Here is a 21380-nt window from a genome sequence, read left to right on the forward strand (position 1 = left end):
TCCGTCTGCATTTGGAACCGAATGCAACTCGGAATCAATCACATTACTTGTCAACAAGAGGCTGAAATGTATTTATTGTCTTCAGCGTAGGCCGTTCTTACTGCTACCACTTGTCACTACACATCACTACGCTGAGTAACTGCTGAAAGCTCAATTAACTCTTCCTCTTAACAAACCACCATTACAGCTTGCAGCGTGTTATGACAAGATAACAGACAATACACTAAAAGCAGGCTATCTGACACTCTGCTGGTGGAGATAGTAGGAAGGCAGATACTTCACACTACTTACTTGTAGCCACATCTATTTCCACATTTATTTGTCATTTAAGAGCATGTAAGATTACACTAATCAGCATCAACAGGCCATGTTTTATATATTTTCCTGTGTTTACTCAGTGTAGTAGATTAATTGATTATGCAAAAGGCTATTCTCTGTAATACATTACTATTTCCTCACGTCCCCCTCAACCAGTGGCGTAACAATAGCGTTGCATACCCCACAACAGCGGCGGCTTCCTCTAGCATCCTTAAAACGGTCTGCTGTTAGGGGGCGGCCATTTTGTGAGGAACATTTTTCATAAGGAGCCAGGAGGAGCCCCTGTCACAGACCAGACACAGAGAGATAAGGCAGGGCAGGGGGGTCTTAACTGGGGGGGACCAACATTTTCCGGCGTTGGGGAGCAAAATTTGTTGTTACACCACTGCCCTCAACCAACATCATTTGGCAGGTGAATTGGGGGAGGGGTAAGAATGGCTTCCTATAGGAAGACAGCTCTCTGCTTGTCACAGCCCTGATTGGTAGTCCTGGAGGGAGGAAACACCTCCCAATGGGACTGCCTGTAATGCGGGTGACTAGCAGGTAGGACTTCCAATAGGAAGTAATCTTTTTTTAAAATAGCAAGTTAAGTACCTTTAAAGGGGTGTATACATGGTGTGATTTTGGCAGGCGATGATGACACTAATCTCAGTGTTTCCCCTCCAGGCAATAGCGATGCACGGCCCCGTTAAGTCAGGATCACTTAGCATAGATAGACTTGCAGGCAAGGCAATTTTGACTAGATCACAGACTACCAATATTTAGACAAAATCACTTAGTCAAACTCTCTAGTGCATCTAGCCAAATCCACCAGTGCATCTAGCCAAATCCACCAGTGCATCTAGCCAAATCCACCAGTGCATCTAGCCAAATCCACCAGTGCATCTAGCCAAATCCACCAGTGCATCTAGTCAAAATTGCTTAGTCGACATCACCCATTAGTCAAAATCTCACTAGGGCCCTTATTCTGGTTGGTGCGGCCGGAGCCGCACACGGTGCTCCGGCCGCACAAACCAATCCCCGCCCACGAGACGGATCGCCACGGCCGTCCGTACACGGACGGCTGGCGATCCGCATAAAAATGGTGGGGCGTACGCCTCCACCATGGTGGGAGCTGCCCCCTGCATTCGATGGTCGTCGACCATCGAAGGCAGGGCCGCACGCCACAGCAGCTCCCGCAAGCTGAGACCACACGGACAATCGTCCGTGTGATAGCTTGTATGGGGGCTGAGAGCTGACATCCGGCGACGTCAGCTTTCCGCCCCCATCAGTGGCGTCATACCCTGATTAGCATGCATACGCCCCGCGTTTGCATGGGAACGCCCATGAAACGCGGGGCGTATACATAGGGAAATGAGGGTATGAAGCCCCTCACGCCCCTATACGCCCCCTTTGCGGCGGACGAAATACGTCTGCGGCGAATGGGGCTGCACATGCGCAGATTGACCTCTGCGCATGTGCAGACTAAAAACATCGGCGGTACGGCCGCACGCGGGCCGTACCGTCCGATTCAGAATAAGGGCCTATGTGTGCACGCAGGGCCGGTGTAAGGCTTCTCATCACCCTAGGCAAAACTTCAACCTACTGACCCCCCCCCCCCCCCCCCACACACACACACACACACACACACACACACATGTGAGGTACTTGCGGCTGTGGCACATGTTTGGGGGCGGCACTTGGATGTTTGGGATGGTACTGTCAGCATGAAATGTACCAGTAACTGCAAAATATACACTGTACTGTACTTTACCATATTCCATCTTGAATAGAGTGTTAATGGGTAGAACATGCAGATACTGCCCCTGTAAGCTATCCTACTTAGTAAATATGTATACATAATAAAAAAGAAAAATGTCAGTTAGTGGCTTTTTAATTAATCCATTAAATTGGCTATTTTCAAATGAGGATTTCTAAGTAATCAATCAAAATAATACAATTAGGTGGGAGGGGCAGCCATTATTGTTGTGCCTATGGGCATCTTCACCCCTAAATCCGTCCTTGCACACACTGCCACCAATACCCACTTTCCAACACATTAAGGAATACTTGCCTAACATTCCAAAATGGCAGGGAGGCTCCCAAAAATTGGGTGGTTCTCCCAGCCCCTGGGAAGGTGGGCAAATCCCCTGCTTTCCATGGAGGTCTCCCTTTGTCACCCACAACAGAGTACAAGGAGGAGGGGGCAGAAAATTGGGGACGTGTGCCTCAAGGGAAAGTTTGTGGGCGAGATCTTACAAGTTTCACAGCAGCAACCTACATTAAGTAGAACAAGGATCCTCATAGACACCCTTGATTTTTGGATAGGCAGACTTGGTGGCACCCCCTATATCCTGTCACCCTAGGCAGCTGCCCTGGTAGGTTTGTCCTGCCCCAGCAAAACCCACCACTCAAGGGGTTAAAGTCAGGATTGAATGTCACAATGAAAACAGAGTTAAGAGGAGCACTCTGCTGTATCATGTGCAATGTGACTGTGGTTACCACGTCAGTTATATAACATTAAGTAAGGGCAGTACGGATGGTGTAATGGTTAGCATTACTGCCTCACAGCACTGAGGTCATGGGTTCGAATCCCACCATGGCCCTAACTGTGTGGAGTTTGTATATTCTCCCCGTACTTGCGTGGGTTTCCTCCGGTTAACAATCCATTCCTCCCACAATCGAAAAATATTCCAACAGAATGTCTGCGTGTGCGTGTAGATGTGGTAGGGAATATAGATTGTAAGCTCCACTGGGGCAGGGACTGATATGAATGTTCAAATATTCTCTGTAAAGTGCTGCGGAATATGTGTGCGCTATATAAGAAACTGGTAATAAATAATAAATAAATTAATAAAAAATTAATACCTCTAATATCCTCCAACAGCAAATCCTGGCTAATTTTAAAATTCCTGGTGGGGTTGTAGCTTAGGAAAAAGAGAAGGTTTCCTATTTTGGAACATTATTGATCAATTGAATCAGAGAACTGGTTGAACATCAATGACATTTATATATTTATTTTGTTTGGTTCCTTACCCAATAAATAATGTAAAGTTGATCATCACTAAAAGCAAGGACACTAAAGAGTAATAAACATCCTCTGCACTGCCATACCACAGTGCAGGCCTTTTCTCCTTGTTCAAATAAACCTACATTATTTTTGGACACTAGATTCTCCCAAGTCTGAAGAGAGCATGTAAAAGAGGAACATACCTGAGGCCCCATACACACTAAATGATATAATAAATGATATCGCTCATCTTGGCCTTTCCATATCGTTTATAATACTGTATTGCTGTGTGTATGCTCAATATTGTTAACTATGCATGCTCCCACGCATCAGCCAATCAGTGTCAAGTTACATTCTGGGTTTGAAAAATTACACTTTGGAGCTGATTGGCTTCACTTTATCACTTCACTAGGCCTTCGGGGATGTGCAGTCAGGGGAGGCAGTGCTTCCCCTGTCATTCTGTTTAAAATAATACAAAGAATATACCTATGACACATATTCACAAGTATTTTCTTTATATTATTTTAGCAGTTTGCAGTATTTAAAATAGTTTGGGAGGTACCGATAAGCATACCTCCCACTAACAATTGCAAGGGGTGCTTCACTGACAGGGGCTACTGTGATTGGACAGCAGATCAAGCTGCTGTACAATCACAGCAACCCCTGTCATTTACGCTTCTGGTAGTGCCTCTTTGGCTCTCTCCTCCCATGTGACCTGTGCCCTCTTCTCCTCCATCGCCTCCTCCCAGTTCCATGTCCCCATGTGCCTGCTCCCCTCTGCCCTGCTTGGTAAGTGTCATTTTTTTCTCGGGGGTGGTGGGCTGGGCATCAGCGGATGGAGTGGGGGGGGGGGGCGGTTGTTGGGGAGGCATCGGGTGTCAGTGGTGGCCAGGTGCGTGGGGGGCGCGGGGTGGTGGCTGTGACGGTGCCTCTCTGTTTGCAGCCACCACCGCACATCACTGCTAGGCTTAGGGGTGGAGTTAATGTAAAGTGGGCAGTAGACTGTGGTTTTTACGCAATTATCTGTAGGCTATGCAAGTGTCTAACTCAGGGGTCCTCTAGCTCTAGGACCCCATCATACAATAAAAAATAATTGCAGGACCCCTGCTAGTTACTGCAGAAGGTCATCACATGGCATGCATAGTCATGGCAGAATTGTGGAGGCATAAAATTATGCAAAAAGTCTAAAATAACAGAGAATTCATCAGATTTTGAATCTTTGAATCACTGACTGAGATTAGAAAAGTCAGCCGCAACCCCATGCTGAGAAGGTCGGGAGCCGCTTTGGGGTCAGGACCCACAGTTTGAGATCCGCTGGTCTAATTTATGCTGCAATGGCGGCTGCATAGAGGTTTTATTCTCATAGTGATTGATAGCGTTTATGGAAAATGTAGTTCTGTGGTAACCGTTTTTGGGGCATGTCTCAGCCCGCAAATATCATCCCATACGTAGCTGCAATAGCTCCGGCATGTTACTTTCTGTGGCCATGCCGTGCGTCCATGGGACTACTCAATAGTTTTATAACTGACTGACCTGCGTCCATTCCTGTGGTTTTGTGAGAAATATTGATACCCTACTTTTGTTACTGTCTCACGTTGAACATTCCAGCTTATATAACTCAGATTGTGGCACAGTACAGCAGAAATACAGTTTTCAACTCATACACATAAAAGATGTTGGTATGTAACAATTGATTCTTATACATGTTGTGGTGTTTCCGTATGAGATTAGTAAGATAAGTGGTAAAAACTGCATATTTCACATCAGTGCGGAGTGTTTCCGATAACAGTACTATAAATATAATCTTCCCCATGGGGCTGTTGTCTTTTTGAACAAACCACAGTGAACAAAGGACCATGTTTATTCTTAGTATTCTGACGTCACAATCTAAATTGTGTCCATCTGCAACTGGTTAGGATTTGCAAATAGATACTTAAGTAGGAACATTATGCACCATAATATTCTATAGATTTTTTAAATTATTTTCTTTGGCCTTGTTATTGTGCCAGTGTTATAGAATGGTCGTAGCATTGTTACAGTCCCATGTGTTTGTGTTTTAACTTTTCTTATGTACTTGTTAAAAGCCCAGAATGACAGCTTCTGCAAAGTATGTTCACTTTGAACTGTTACAGGTTTTTAGCCCAAACTTTCCACCCCAACCCAGTTCCTATCTGCTCCTACCTCCAATCTCTGTCTTCACAGCTCCCTCTCTTCATATCCAGCAAGTTTCCATACCCAGCAGTGTCCCTGCAAACATTGTTTTCACTTTCTGTTAGTTTACCACACAAAATAGTAATTTGGTCCATTGAGTGGCCTCTAGTTGTCAGTGGTGGGCCTTCACCTCATAGAGGTGAGGAGTAGATAGCCTTTTATATATAACACAGATATGTAGTGTGACCAAAAGGCTTAGGGCGGGATGCTCTAAACCAGAAATGTGGTAAAACCCTGTTTTCAGGGTTTTTACGTTTTTACTGCATTTCTGTATTCTCTAACCCCCCTCCGCAATGTCAGCGCTGCGGAGGGAATTGCAAAGCCCAACCATCGGAACAGGGCTGAATCCAGTTCATGAGTGACCCAGAATCGGCCCCTGTATGCGGTCCTTTTGCATGCAATGTATTGCATGCAATGCCATTCACTGCCCCAGGATAGGACACAATACATTGAAAAATCTTACGCCGTTTCGCTGTACCAAAGAACATTGCTGCTTTTGAACATTAGGATAAGAAATGTATTTTGCAGTATGACATGCGAATACATATACTATTTCTTGACTGAATCAAGATTTGCAAGGAATTAGATAGGTGCCTTCCAAAAACATCATTATGAGATAACAGTATCTCAGTGGCTGGACAACTATGTTCTGATTAGAAAAGATGGATCCTATCCTGTCACTGGAACAATGAAGAGTTCCATCCCGCTTTCTGTCTACAGAGTAAAACATGGGAATATTTCCTTACACAGAGCCTGATCGGAGTTGCTGGCTGTTTATCTCCTTTTATGGTGAAGCTGACAAAACCTGCATCACTCTGATAAACCATCTGATTATATCTGAGATTAGGCAGAAGTTGCTGTTCTAAAACCACTAAGAATTATTATTACAGATAAAGGATACCAACACAGTATACATACAGTACAACCATTCTGAAGCTTTACAATATGGACACTGTGGGGTTTATTTACTAAGATGGGAGTTCTACTGAAGATGGCATGTTTCTATGGGCAACCAATCAGATTATAACTATTATTAAAAGAAATAAATAAAAGGCAGATTCTGCTTGGTTGCTATAAAAAACATCACATCATCAATAGACCTCCCATGTTAGTAAATGTACCCTGTATTGGAATCCCTTGTATGAAATTTCAGGGTATTTCTGGGTATCAACAGCACTACAGTAATACCGTGGTGTCTGCTGCCCCTGGCACAAAATTAAATAGGCAAATAAAATGTATTGCAAGTCAGAGTACCCAACTGCAGAACCCATTCCGACCTATAGGTGTCCCCCTTTCTTTCACTGCTTATTAGATGCTCTTCTATGGCAGTGCTTTTACAGTGCCAATATTCCATTGATTTCATATTACATGTATATTATGGCAATAAGGAAAGTGTGTACACAGGAAGCAGGGTTTTTATGTTTTTAAGCCCTGGAAAAACCATGCACCATTGAAGAATAGGAAAAGTGTGTCTCACCTGCATGATTAGAAAAGACTGTCTTTGAGTTTTCGTGATGTTGACTGACCACAGGAAAGCTGGCTGGTGACTAGAAAGTAGATCTCTGTTTGTTAATGACAGGGCCATGAACATTTACTGTGTGATGGTTACTGGTTTGAGGTAACTCTGTCAGTGTGTGCTTACTCTACACAGCATCTGTATCATAATACTGTATATATGTATATACAGTATATTACCGCTTTCACATTGCTATGCCGGGTCGAACCTGGGTCCGGCACTTTCACATTAAACCCATGTCGCCTATTATACACATGGTGACCCGGGTTTAACCTATCTTATTGCCCATGTCGAATTGCCGGGTTGGTTGTCCCTAGTTATAAGGTTTGGTGCTCTCACACCGCACCTCGACCTGGGTCAAGATGGCAACCACCCAGCAATAACCCGAGTTTGAGGTGCGATGTGAAAGAGGTATCTGTACTTGGAGATAACATACAGTATGGAGAATTTACAAAATCATCAAAAAAACCTTGTTCATAGCAATTTCTGCTGCTAAAAGCCAAAGGTTATGCTCATGTAAAGTAATCCACACACAGTTTTCAGTGGCATTCCTTCGTGGCCTAACCCTCTTATCAGATGTGGAAGCATGATACCAGTGCTGGATGCTGAGGACGTCAGGAAACAAGCCCTTAAAAAGTCTATTGTTTGCCATTGTGTTCCTTACATAGCCCCATCCCCTTTGTAGATTGGGTCTTTGGTTCTATGTTCAACACAACCACAGACTGGGTTTGAAAAATGACAGGTAGAAGCTGATTGGCTGGTTGTTTATTACTCTTCAATTTATCACTTTTGAAGCTTGATACATCTGGCCCTAAGTGTCTCTGAAATTTCCAAGTTTTCTGGCATTTTTAATTTTTCAAAAGGAAGTAGGAAAAAAAATTTTGTTCCACCAGTTGTAAGCCCCTTCATGCAGGCCCCTCCCTCTCAGAAGGCCCCTCCTACCCTCTTTGGTGCTGCGCTACATTGTGGCACTCTGGGAACAAACATTTAGTGATAATTGTTCCCAGAGGCACTTGATGAAAGGATTGGGATATGGGAATATGTGACATGTCTCTGGCAGAGGATTCCCTGTAGTCCCTGTAGAGGGAAAGATGCAATAGCAGGATGTGGTTGGAGCCTGCGGACATTTGTGTGAACCTACAGAAAAGAAAATCCTGTGTGGGTAATAAAAGCGGGAATAGCAGAATTACCACTGAAACTAACACAAGGGACCCGATTCAGACTTGTTCGCTGGGCTGCGAGTGTTCGGAGCCCAGCAACCAGGTAGCCGCCACCCTGCTGAATGGGGTGTGGTATGTGACTCTGACAGTCGGGATCCCGACAGTCATTATCCCGACGTCGGGATACCGACTGCCCAGAGTCAGACAGCATGGCGAGCGCAAAAAGCCCCTTGCGGGCTCGCTGCGCTCGCCACGGTGCGGGCACGGTGGCTCTCTACGCGAGCCACCTATTCTATTCTCCCTCTATGGGGGTCATGGACCCCCACGAGGGAAAATAGCGGGTGGCCGTCGGGCACCCGGCTGTCGGCGTTATGACAGTCGAGATCCCGACGTTGGGTAAAGGACTGTTGGGATCCCGACTGTCGGGTACCTGTCCGGCACCCTCTCAATGCACTCCACCTGCCCCTGTGCACAGGGGGAAAATCATTCATCATTGAATGATTTTCCCCCCTACTCACATCGCTGAGTGAGCTAGGACTGACTGAACCAGGACTCAGTCAGCGCTGGGGAGAAGGAGGCCTCGGGTAACGTCAGCAGCCCTCTCTCCCAATGGCTGGGGAACACCTGCATTTTCTGGGGGACGCCCAGAAAACATCGACGGTATGACCCAAAACACCGGCAGGGTGTCAATCACCCAGCGAGCAGTGAGCGAAAGCTAGCCTTCGCTCGTTGCCTTCGGGCAGAAGTTGTTTATCATTTAGGGGCATATTGATGATCCTTTTATGGTCAAATAATGTATTTGCTGCAGTCCCTCTTTATACTTCCAGGAGATACTTAATATTTGCAGGTACAACCCAAATGGATATTTTGGGAGGATATGCCACAAATATACTATAACTAGTAAGCCTGCTTGAAGCAAGTGCTTCGAAATCTAGTCTGCTACCTTGTGATTGCCTCTGTGTTCGTGCATGTGTGAGAGAGAAAAATATGTAGTTTCACTCTCTGCCAGCAGATGGCAGTGTTTCAGAGACACATAAACGGACACTAGATATAGATATAGATGAAAAAATGCCCCATTAGTTATTTAAGACTAGAGTGTAACAGTCTGACCTTCTATAGGTACACAGATATTGGTGTAATGTAATAAGGGCATAATTCTGGTTCACTTGCATAAGCAAATTATCTCTCTAATGGACAAAACCATGTGCACTGCAGGTGGGGCAGATGTAACAGGATGCAGTCAATTTGCCGGCGGTCGGAATCCTGACACTGGAATCCCGACCGCTGAAATCCCGAAACTTTCTCCCTCCGTGGGTGTCCACGACACCCATAGAGGGAGAATAAAATAGCGTGCCGAGCGTAGCGAGGCACCGGGCCCGCTGCGTGGCGAGCGCAGCGAGCCCGCAAGGGGGGGCGCTCCACGTCCCCCCCATGTCGGGATTTCGGCGGTCGGGATTCCGACCGCCGGCATTACATATCGGATCCGATGTAACATGTGCAGAGAGAGTTAGATTTGGGTGGGGTTTGTACTTAAAACTGATATCTGTATTGCAGTGTAAGACCAGTATTTACCCTGCACATAAACAAAATAACTCACCCAACTCTAACTCTCTCTGCACATGTTACATCTACCTCTCCAGCAGTGCAGCATGGTTTTGTCCATTAGAGAGTGAATTTGCATTTGCAAGTAAACCAGAATCAAGTCCTAAGTTTGGTGTATCTATTAAGCATTGTATGTTCAGAGATATAGGGGAAAAGAAATAAGGATTTTGTACTCCTGTGCACAACCGTATAATGAATCTGAACAATACCCTTGCCGTTTCCTAGGTAATAATATTTCAGCACAGATACTGTAGTAGGTCAAGAATACAGAGTCTTGAAAACATTTTAGGTAAAATTGTCATCTAAGCATTTATATATTTATCTTTGTCATGCTTTTTGTAATTATTGGAGTTATTAACATACCTGCTAAAAATGATTGCATATTGTAAATAAGTAATAATTACATTAGAAGCACATTTTCTTCTAAATAAGAAAGAAGCAATATCAAGTCAACGCTGTTTTCATTTATTTAACATTTCATTTTTGATAACACCCATCACAATCTTTTCCAAAAAGGGCTTTCCTCTTTCTAGTGGTACATTTACAACTCCTAGGCACAGTGACATGCTACACCAACAATGAATGCACATATATGGTGTGTTGGCCTCCAGCCAACAGTCTTGGATAGACAACACAGACCGGAGGATCTTAAACATGTTCTCGAAATTGTGACTGGGTTACTGAAGATCAATTGAAATTGTGACTGGGTTACTGAGTATAGTGTTTGTATAGTACATTGTACATGTACTACATACCCTCCAACATGACCCATTCCATTAGGTAAAAAATGCTCTGTTCCTGGACTTCCCTGCCAGTGGCAGTTACAGAGGTTGGAATCCAGCACAGTCCAATATTCAAAGAGGAGGGGGGGTCACATCAACTGTCAGTGATGTCTGGGGTGGCAGTAGGTGTGACTCCCCTTTTTGAATATTGGACTGTGCTGCAGGCTCATATCTGTAACTGCCACTGGCAGGGAAGTCCAGGAACAGAGCATTTTGTACCTAATGGAATGGGTCATGTTGGAGGGTATGGTACTGTACAGAGTACAACTACAGATACTCAATTACACATAAACAATTCGGCGGTTTCAGACCCGACTGGGCAATTACCGATAGACTGCACATTCATACGGCACGTTGTGCGCATACACGAGGCCATCCGGCAATAAAATCTGGTACTTGGTGATTGACAGGAAGCCGGCAATTGTGGGTGGTAACCAGCTGTTTTCTGGGAGTGTCTGGGAAAACACAGGCATGCCCAATGAATTTTATGGGAAGTCATGTGACGTCAGCTTTGGCCCCAATCAGCCTGTTTCTATTGCAACCACCGAGTAAGTCCTGGACTGCACTCACTGGAAAAGTCATTCCATTTTTGAATGGCATTGTAGCTATTGTCAGGCCTGCACTATTTTCCCAAGCTGTGCTAAGCAATTTGCAGGCTTGCATGGGGATGTGATTTCATTCTGGTGGGGTGGCGTATGCCTGATCACTGGGCTCCGAAAACTAGCAGCCATGCATCAGGTCTGATTCAGACCCAATATATGGCTATGGGGCATTTAAGGTGGTAGCTCAGAACTAATATGGATTTCTGACCTCACCCACTGAAACCTGATGTATCTGAAACCAATACAAATGAAACCAATACAAACCCCAACAGTCCAGGTTTTATCCCTGCTTGTGCACAGGGATATCCCGAAGGCACAAACTGGCTGAGATACCAATAAAGTCATCTGTGCCCAAACATGAATATCGTCAAATTGGACTGTTGGGTGCATACCTACCAACTTGCGCGCTGGAAAAAGGAGCATGGTCTATGTTGGAGGAGGCGTAGCCTCATGGGCATGACATGGCCACAAGCCACATCTCGGTTTTCCAGAACTATGGGGGGCATGGCCAGCGCTTTGAAAGCTGCTGGTATGCCCCATCCTCTCTGAGGTCGATGAGTTTTTCACAGTTTTTTGAGCCGACTTGTGCCAACACGCGGTATTTCATACCCTACCATCCACTACAGTGTGGTGGGAGAATATAATAGTGTGCCAAGTGCAGCTAGGCACCATGCCCGAAGCATGGCAAGCGCAGCAAGCCATGCGAGGGGACGTGGTTCACTTATACAGTGTCCATGTCGACTATGAGGGTACACTGGCTTCTATAATGTGCTGTGGAGTTTCTATCTGCACCATGACATCCACCACACCCCTTTCACATCCTACAACACGGGTGGCCAAACCTGTCCTCAAGATCTACCAACAGTTCATGTGTTTCAGGCAACCTGTGGATCTGTAGTAGGAATGAATTCAGTATGTTTGACAATGTGACAGTTGGTTATGACTACAGCTGTGCAGCAGCTAGGTGATTTGGAGAATGTGGACTATTGGTAGATCTCAAGGACCGGTTTAGCCATCCCTACCCAACAACATGACCCCTTCTGCCAAAACCATGGACAAAACCTCTGCTCCATAAATTCCCACTGGTAATGATTGTAGCCTTCTGTGTTAATTACCCGATGAAAAGAATGTTTTTAAGTAACATAGGTCTAAGTAATAATAAATTGAGTGGGAAATCCAGGAGCAAAGAGTTTTGTAGCTGGAGGAAGGGACAATTGAGCGGTCTGTGCTATATAATACATCGTTGCCCACCATCTTGTGGTAGCAGGAAACAGTGTTATTGATGTGGTATCTATCTTCATATCAGCACCATGGACAGTAGATGGACAGTAGAGAGTAAGAAGTGTTGGGCTTATGCCCTTACATGAGAGCTACCTCATACGTCACATTAGGGGAAATGTATAAAATAGTGATAAGAGTGGAGAAGTGTGCCATGGCAATCAAACAGCTGCTACATGCAATTTTATAGATTGATAAATGTTACTTCAAAGCTGATTGGTTGCCATGGCACCAGGGGTGTAGCAAGGTTGGCGGGAGTGGAGCTTAACAGGTTTGGAGTCGGTAATCAGGGTAGGAGGAGAGGACTTGAAGAAAGGTAAGGGGTGGCCACCACACTGCCTGCAAGATCCATGTCATTGACTGCAGGGTGGGGAGTCCAGTGCAGTGAGGTGTTGGGGGCCAGGGGAGGTTTGGAGGCTTGTTAGAAGAACCTTCCTGGATGTCAGCTATCTGCATTCAGTTATATGGATGATGGAGGCAGTGTTGTGGCCACCCCCTCCCTCTCCTCAGTCCTTTCCTGCTACCCACAGATGCCCAGTCTGTCAGTTACAGATAAGCTCCACCCATCTAGTCTCAAACAAAGATCTGCTGTCCTATTCTTGGTGTTGTGTATGTGTATATGTACGTGTGTTTTTCAGTATATTTGTGTATGTGTGTTTAAAGTGTATCTGTCTTTATGTGTGTGTGTTTATAAGTGTATACTATTTGTGTCTGCGTGTGTATATGCATGTGTGTGTGTGAATTTATATACAGCATGTGCATGTGTGTGTGTGTGCATGTTTGTTGGGGGCGATGTGAGATGTGCCTGCTCCGGGTGTGATGGCCAAATGTTGTGCCTCTGGATGGCACACTTTTCCACAGTATGATGTGTATGTTTGTGTATGTATGTGTGTATGCTGTGTGTGTATGTATCTCATGTATGTTGGGTGGAATGTATATGGTGTGTGTGTGTGTGTGTGTGTGGGAGTGGGGCTTATTTAGTCCTTAGGGGCTCCCCTTGCTTTAAATTCCCCAGTTCCCCTTGTGCTTTTATTCGGCTTTGCTGCAAGCCCTGATTGTACCTGGTTGAGAGCTGTAGTGCATATAATCACAGTTTTCGGTACAAATGATATATATTGTAATGTTTTTCATATAAAGTGTGACCTATGTGTTAAGAATGAATTAAAATAAAGCCTTGTAGGATCATTTACATCAATCTGGACACCAAATGGACAGTGCCAGTAGTTCATCTAAAGTGACCATTTATTATAGAGCAGAACTTCCATTTATTTTATAGTACTGTTATGTGAATTATTTATCCACAGCTTGATATATATGAATGTTACCAACAATGTATTCTTTTTTGGTTGCAGATCGTGAAGATCAATCCATTCTGTGCACGTAAGTACAATCAATATTATCTGATGTTCAACACATACTTATGTCAAATGTACTGGTGTTCTGAGTATACAGTAAAATGTGTGTGTGTGTGTGTGTATATATATATATATATATATATATATATATATATATATATATATATATATATATATATAAACACACACACACATTTTATGTTTACAAACAACAGCAGCAGTCGTTTACACTCAGTGGTGCAAGTAGAATTGGCATGGGCCTGTGTCATGAGGGGGCGTGGTCACACAAAGCTAGAGGAGTGACTAAATGACCATAATGGCGTGACATCAGGAGACAGGGAATGAGAAACTTGGAATGACTGGGGGCGGGTTGGCTCTTGCTTGGGGGAGAGCCGGACAGCTTGTGCTTACAATTGTGGAGCCTGCTCTTCATGCTGTCGGTGCCGCTGATGCCTGTCAGTGTGACAGTGCAACATATTTCTTACAGGTACTCCGTACCACGCTGTACCCCCTTACTTGCAACACTGCTTTAAAAAAACTAGAGATTTCTCACCAAATCTCTCACTTTCTGAATCTCTCACTCTATTAAATGTCACCCATACTGTCTAGATAAGGCTTAATACTACACAAAATAATAATACAGATTTTAATTCTAATATTAGTCTGATGCCATACTGTACATCGACCAAATCACAAATATAACATTCCCCTTTCCCAGCATTTTAGAAACAGCCCAATGTATTATTCCCACATCAAAGCTTATAACATCAAACTTAATAGCTCCAACTGTTCTGACGATCCTTATAGCAGGAGAATGAAACCATGCATAAAACAAAGCACATTCCTCCATGGGCAAAACCACATCATAACAAAGAATTGCATTATTCTAAAAAAGTGAAATGAGTACAATTGTAGCTAGCATGATTTGCCCCTTAGGGGGGCTAATAATCTATCCCAACCATTGTCTTCTACAATGAGGTTCATGCCTCCTACCACTGCAGTCTGGAATCGACTGGGGAAAGAATCATCCCTGACATTTTTTGTGTATGTGCATCATAGGCAGAAAAAGGGGCGTGATGTGGTCATGGGCATGGCCTATGGAACTCCTCTCTCACAGAATACCGGACAAGCATACTACTTGGTTTAGTTTAATTTATGGCCTAAATATACGACAAGTAAAAGGACATTGGCGCTCTCAGGTCCTTACTGTCATTTTTTCAAACACATTAGTAACGAGTGATAACAAGTGATTCTGCTGATTAAGGACTTACTGGGTCCCCGGCGGCAGCTGTTGAGTGCCGGAATCGACAATTGCATACACACTTGGCCGTCCAGGCAGGTCGTTAACCACCCAGGGGAGCACACAACGTTTGTCGGTAGGTGCTTACATACTGGCTGATAGAATAAGCGATATCGCTCACTAGGGCTAAAATTAGCTATAATTAGCTATATCGCCCAGTCGGCTTTGGTCTTCATGTCTCACTAACAGTCCAGGAATTTTTAGAATATGTTGACTCCATTAGTACCTTACTTATTTTGATTGAAAAGTCTGTGCTCAAGCATGGAAAGCCTTAACCCTTAGGTTCTCAAATTCGGTCCTCAGGACCTCAAACATGTTTTCTAGCTCTCCTCATAGAATGACAAGTGGTCATCACAGGACAGGTACCGCTGGGGGAGGGAAGGGGTGCACAAACACAGCATTCTGCTTCTCGGCGCTCACCAGCTGTGGATCTTTCTAACTCCCCTGGGCTGTGGCCACCTCATAATAACATGTTTGGGATACCTGGAGAAAACAGATGCTTAATGAAAGAGTTGGTATTATGAAGGACTTGGATAATCTCAGCTTATGTGTAGCCATCTTTAGTCATAAGACATGCACTCTTGTCTAAGGCTCTGCAGAATATGTGTGTGCTAGGTAAATAACTGGTAGTAGTATTAATAATAATAATAATAATAATAAAAAACATTGAAGGGTTCCGATGATGCAAGAAATCCACTGGCCAGTCATTAAAGTGAATGCAATCATTTTGATGAATGATATAAAAGGGGCAGTTATAGATATAGTATACAATAATGAATATCTTCCCTTCTACTACTAGTCTGAGCTGAAGACATAAAAGTAAAATATTAATTGTTCTAAGTAGCTGAATGAATTGCTGATGATATATCCTGCAAAGCATTGAAGATGTTTAAAAGCTGCCATAGTGTGTGAGAAAGAGTTTAGCAACTAATGCCTGGGAGCATGGTACGACAATTAGGGAGATATAGGGCCATATATGGTCAGAGAGCCAGGGATTCTCGAGAAATGCCAAGAGATAGGCACTTTTAGCCTGGGAGAAAGGAAATGCAATTTGGAGTCTTTATGACCACAGTATAACCTTTTAACTGAAGCAAACACTGCACTGAATCTACACGCAGGAAGGTTTCAGTTTTCCAAATCACAGGAACAAGGGAATATGTTTAGCTACAAGGTACGGTTATTGGGAATGTTACGGAGGAATGTCTGACTTGGTAGTGTTCCCACAGGATGTGTTATTTTTATCTGTGGAACACAGAACCGTTTACAAACAGTGATGGAGTTAGGAAAGATGATCTTTACAGTGTGTATATCTTTACAAAAATCGCAATCATCGTCCCATACTGTCTTACAAATATAATTTGTGGGAAATGCTCCAGGTGCTCTAAAGCTTGGTATGGTTACTCATTACAATCATACTTATCTACTTGTAAGTCTCCTCTCTGGAAGTAGATTGGAGAGGATACATTGCAGAGGGGGATAGTCTGAATTGTCTTGTCATTAGGCCCCAGCCCTACCCCAACATAAGGAAACACCCGCCATTTGCAGATACATGTTAAGGGGGTGGAACTGAATGGTGCACTACAGGTATTTAGCCCTGCCCCCTTCCAGTGGCTCTGGGGATTTCCTTCTACTCTTCCTGGGTGGCAAGGGACTACCCAAAAATCATATGCCTCCCACAGCTTCTGGAAGGGTAGACAAGTATGACTAAAATATGTCCTGGGTAAATATTATGTGGAATGCATTCACTTACCCTCCTCTAGTGGTGTGTGACGTCCATCAGCCACACTTGGTGTAGGGTGTGGAGGCGCTTTGCCAGCAGAAAAGCAGGTCCTATTACCAGATGTACAGACTGGATGTGTGTCTGTATAGCTCCTTCTTCCAACACGTTTTGTTGAATAGGCCTCATAAGGTATATCAGGGTAACCTATCCCCCCCCCACCTCACTTTTAATATGGAAGAAACCAGGATGCACCTGCCCTTAGCAGCTGCTGTGGTACCAGATGCTTGGGAGGAAGGAGCTATACATGCAGTGTATACATCTGGGAATAAACCCTCTGTTTTGCCGATAATTACCCGGGATGTATTTTAGTGAGTAACCTACTTTAAGGAGCCTTCATTCAAAAAGTATTGGAACCACTGCTGTAGAGAGATCCAATCCCTGAAATTCCACTTATTTTCCCTCATCTACAATAGCTTACACCCAGTCCATTGTGGTTAAGCCATTGTGGATATTCTTAAAGTCTGAACCAAGCTTGGAAGCCTCTGTCCTAAATATCACAGTTTATAGGAAAGAGATTAGAAGGGTTTTGACTTTATCTACTGGCAGTGATCTGCATCTCTGAATCAGGCCCTATGTACGATGTAGCTTGAGTTATGCACTTTAGTGGAATGATAAAACAATGTGCATCACAGTGATGGTGTTTCCGGACTGCATTGTTTCCTGATCGGGTAGACTGTAACAAGATGAAAGCCTGTTGCAGACAATTCATTTGCTTCCTCAGAAATAAAGATCTAAGAGAGAGGGGCCACAAGACTTCTAGTTAAACCAAAGAAAAGGGCATGAAGCCGCAACTAAAATAAAAGAAGAAGGCAGTAACTCTGTTTCAGCAGCTTCATGCATGTGTATAACTTATAGATGTAATGTATATAATGTATATATATTAAATCATTGCTGAAGGCAATTTAAACAAACCACAGCTCTGCTCCACTCCATGTAAACATAACTTAAGGACATTGGTGGTTCTACACAATAGGATAACATAGTAGCAAAGATAGGGTCTGAGGCAGAGGGGACCTTATAGTATGTCACACGTATCTGGGCCCTTATTCAGGTTGACCCGGTCGGTTTTGTGAATTTGCACTGGGACAGATGTTTTGCGTATGCGCAGCAGCATTTCTGCGCATGTGTATACACTGGGAGCGTGCAAACTCGGTGCAAAATATTTTAGCCAAGTACACACTCCCTGCTTTTCGAGCGAGGGGGTGGAGAGGGGCGTGGGGTGCCGACCTGGGCCATTAGCATATGTGAAGGCCAGCGTTTCATGGGTGTTCCCATGAAAACGCTGGGCGTACACATGCTAATGCGTTTGTGACGCAAGTGCTGGGGGGGACAGCTGACATTAATGGATGTCTGCTGCCTGCCCAATTCCCTGCAATTCTACATGCAGCCTTCACCATCCATTCCATACTGTAAAACATTTATTTGCATGTCGGGCGAATGAACCTGGCGTGCGAAGGGGGGCGGGCGTACCACCATTCACAGGGCGGGTTCTGGTTGACTTGCAAGGGTGCGAATTCGCGCCTGAGCGAGTCAACCAGAACAAGGGCCCTTGCGTGTGTTTGCTGTGTTTACATTACACAATATGGAGCAGTAAAGGGTGTTTGCATATACGCAGTGATCAGAGAGATCTTTTTGGAAGAATTAGGAACTATGCTCAACAGTTCTTCATACATGTAACTCCTCCTGTATTTGGATGGATCTTTTGCCCCACTGATAGGGGTAATGGATGTGTGAGCTGACTATGATGATTGCTGTAAGACCAGATGTATTGATAGGGATGGCATCGTCATAGAGATGAGTATATAGCTCAGTGCATGCAATACAGGAGCAATTAGCGCCAATGCATTCCACGCCACATTAGCCGCATAATGCTTATTCAGGTAAGTGCCCCATTATTGTCAGAGCTTTCTGCGAATTCTAGTTTAGGCACTAGGGGGAGACACTGGGTTATATGACGTCTTGTCAGACGGATCAGACTGGCATTTCAAGCATATGATATGCACGCTTCTGCTTCGAACCTAGCAACATCACTAGCGACACCATGCATGTTAATCAAGGCTGAGACAGTGATAGTTTTGTTCTTTATTAACATTGCTCCAGTGTGTATGGGTGATCTGGGCTGATGGGGATTCATTTCAATGCTGGAGCAAATCCGTGTCACTCCAGTTTTGCCCAGGGAGGGATGGTGAGGGTTGTAAACTTAAAAAAGGGGTTATGGTTAGGTTGTGGGCATGAGGGTTAGGTTTAGGATGCGGGGTAGGAAGGCTTGGGTTTAGGCACTAACAGTGAGGAATAGGGTTAGGCTATGGGGAGGGCTAAGGCTGTGGCTGCGGGTCGAGTGTTAGGCAGAGGCTGCAGGGAGGGCGGGTTGGGGGGGGGAAAGGGACGAGGTAAGTTAGCTTAGTAGCATATCATATTCAGATATACATATATAAGGTTCAAAATGCATTATTCACTGGATACCCTAAATCAGTGGTTCTTAACCTCGGTCCTCAGGGACCCCCAACAGTGCAGGTTTTGCAGGTCTCCTCACAAAATCACAGGTGAAATAATTAGCTCCACCTGTAATCTTTTAAAATGTGCCATTGAGTAATTAGTGCGCCTGTGTATCTGTGAGGTGACCTGGAAAACGTGCACCGTTGGGAGTCCCTGAGGACCAAGGTTGAGAACCACTGCCCTAAATTATATAAGATAGCTGTGATTGTTTAAAAAAAAAATAGGCAGCTTAATGCCTGTCCGAGCATAGGCTTCCCTTTGTTAGAAGAACAAGGTTTAGTCCAAATCTCTGGTTGCTCTCAAAGCAAAGTATCTGATAAGCATGGCTTATTACACAGGCTGTTTTTGCAATTATTGGCCTAGGAACCTGACAATATTATATTATTTGGTCTGCTCTAGTTTTTAACCCTTTGTAGTCTAATTTTTTTTTTGCAATTCAAACAGACTGGTTTAAATTAATTGTAATTTTTTTTTATTCAAAAATGGTCTACATTGAATGTTGAACGATATTAATGTTCTTATTTTAAAATGGCTCACCACTGGATCTGCTGCTAGCGCTAGGTCTGTTGAGCCTGACTAGACGTTGGACCTGAAAGGGTTAAACTGCTGCATCATTATCACTTATAATTATCTTTGGCATCAAACAGTCATATCAATACTTCTGTATGTTCTGGTTATAAATTCCACACCATAGGAGCCATTGTTCTCAGTATTATACTGATGTATGGAATCTAACTTTTATAATAGAGTTTAACTGAAGTTCAGGATGAAAATAATGGGCATTCTCCATATTAACACCACTGACTGGGAAACATTACCAAATAGAGCAGCTGGTGATCCTCCAATAAATTCCAGTGTAAATTTCTCAATTTAAATTTATTATCAGTAAAAAAAAACTTATCTGCAAAGGAAGCTTCTTAAAGAACCAATGAAAAGGATGGCTCTCGACCGAGCATCTGTAGAAATCTACCATAAGCGGTCTGCTCACATCCACCGCACTTAGGTGCCTCAAGAAGAAGAGATGTTGCTGAGCTCTTTTTATATGAGATGTTATGTTGCAGGACCACGTCAAATCTGCCGTCACCGGAATACCCCAAAATTTCGCTGATGTGACCTTCAACAAGTTTTAATGAGTTAGTTGTGTTGTGATGTCATGTGTGCAGATGCAGAGGGAAGCTGACCAGTTCCATGGTCAGTGGTCTAGCTCTGCCACCAGTGTGAAGCTACCGGGATCTGTAGCAGAGCAGACCCACAGCTTCTGTTGCCAACATACTTCTGTATGGCTAGCTATCTTTCTGTATGCACCCAAACTATGGGCCAGGTGCACCAATCTTCAAAAAGCAATAAAGTGGAGAGTGATAAACAACCAGCAAACTGGCTCTTAACTGTCATTTTCAAACCCAGTTTGTAACATGACAGTTAGGAGCTGATTGGCTGGTTTTTCTCTCTCCACTCTATCACTTTTTGAAGCTTGATGCATCTCGCCCCATGTGTTATAAGCAGAGGCAGATTTAGAGGTAAGGCCGCCCCTAGGCACATTATTATTGGCCACATCCCCTCCCAATTTTTGCCTACCTTTATATCTCCCCACAATCTTCTCTTTACCCCTTACACAGCTCTCTTCAGTTCTCTCCATATCTCACTGCACCATACTACTTCACAGCTCACATTGCTCTCCCCACACTGACCCCACTGCCCCCCCAGCTCACACTTTACCCCTAACACCCTTTCGCCCTTCCCACATCACACTTCACTTCCCACATAACTGCTCCCAAGACCCCTCATTACCCCCCTATTGCTCACATTGCATCCATCAGAGCTAAATGCCCCATCTCCCGCACACTGCCCCATCAACCTCCACCCCCCATACATACACACTGTCCCCCTACTGCTCACACTGCATACACACACACACACACATACACACACACACACACACACACACACACACACATACAAGCACATACACACGATTACCTCATAAGCTGACA

At 44.2% G+C, this 21380-nt stretch overlaps 1 protein-coding gene across 3 annotated transcripts in view; it reads left to right on the forward strand.

Annotated features, from left to right (window-relative positions):
* Window positions 1-21380, forward strand: part of MYH11 (myosin heavy chain 11) — a 96229-nt gene that overhangs the window by 19243 nt on the left and 55606 nt on the right. For all 3 annotated transcript variants that reach the window (XM_083153293.1, XM_083153294.1, XM_083153295.1), the window contains exon 4: window positions 13811-13838. In XM_083153293.1, the coding sequence (XP_083009419.1) occupies window positions 13811-13838 (28 nt within the window). The remainder of the gene's footprint in view (window positions 1-13810; window positions 13839-21380) is intronic.

This window comes from Crinia signifera, chromosome 7, assembly GCF_055691185.1.
Source record: "Crinia signifera chromosome 7, ASM5569118v1, whole genome shotgun sequence".
NCBI classification, from domain to species: Eukaryota; Metazoa; Chordata; class Amphibia; order Anura; family Myobatrachidae; genus Crinia; species Crinia signifera.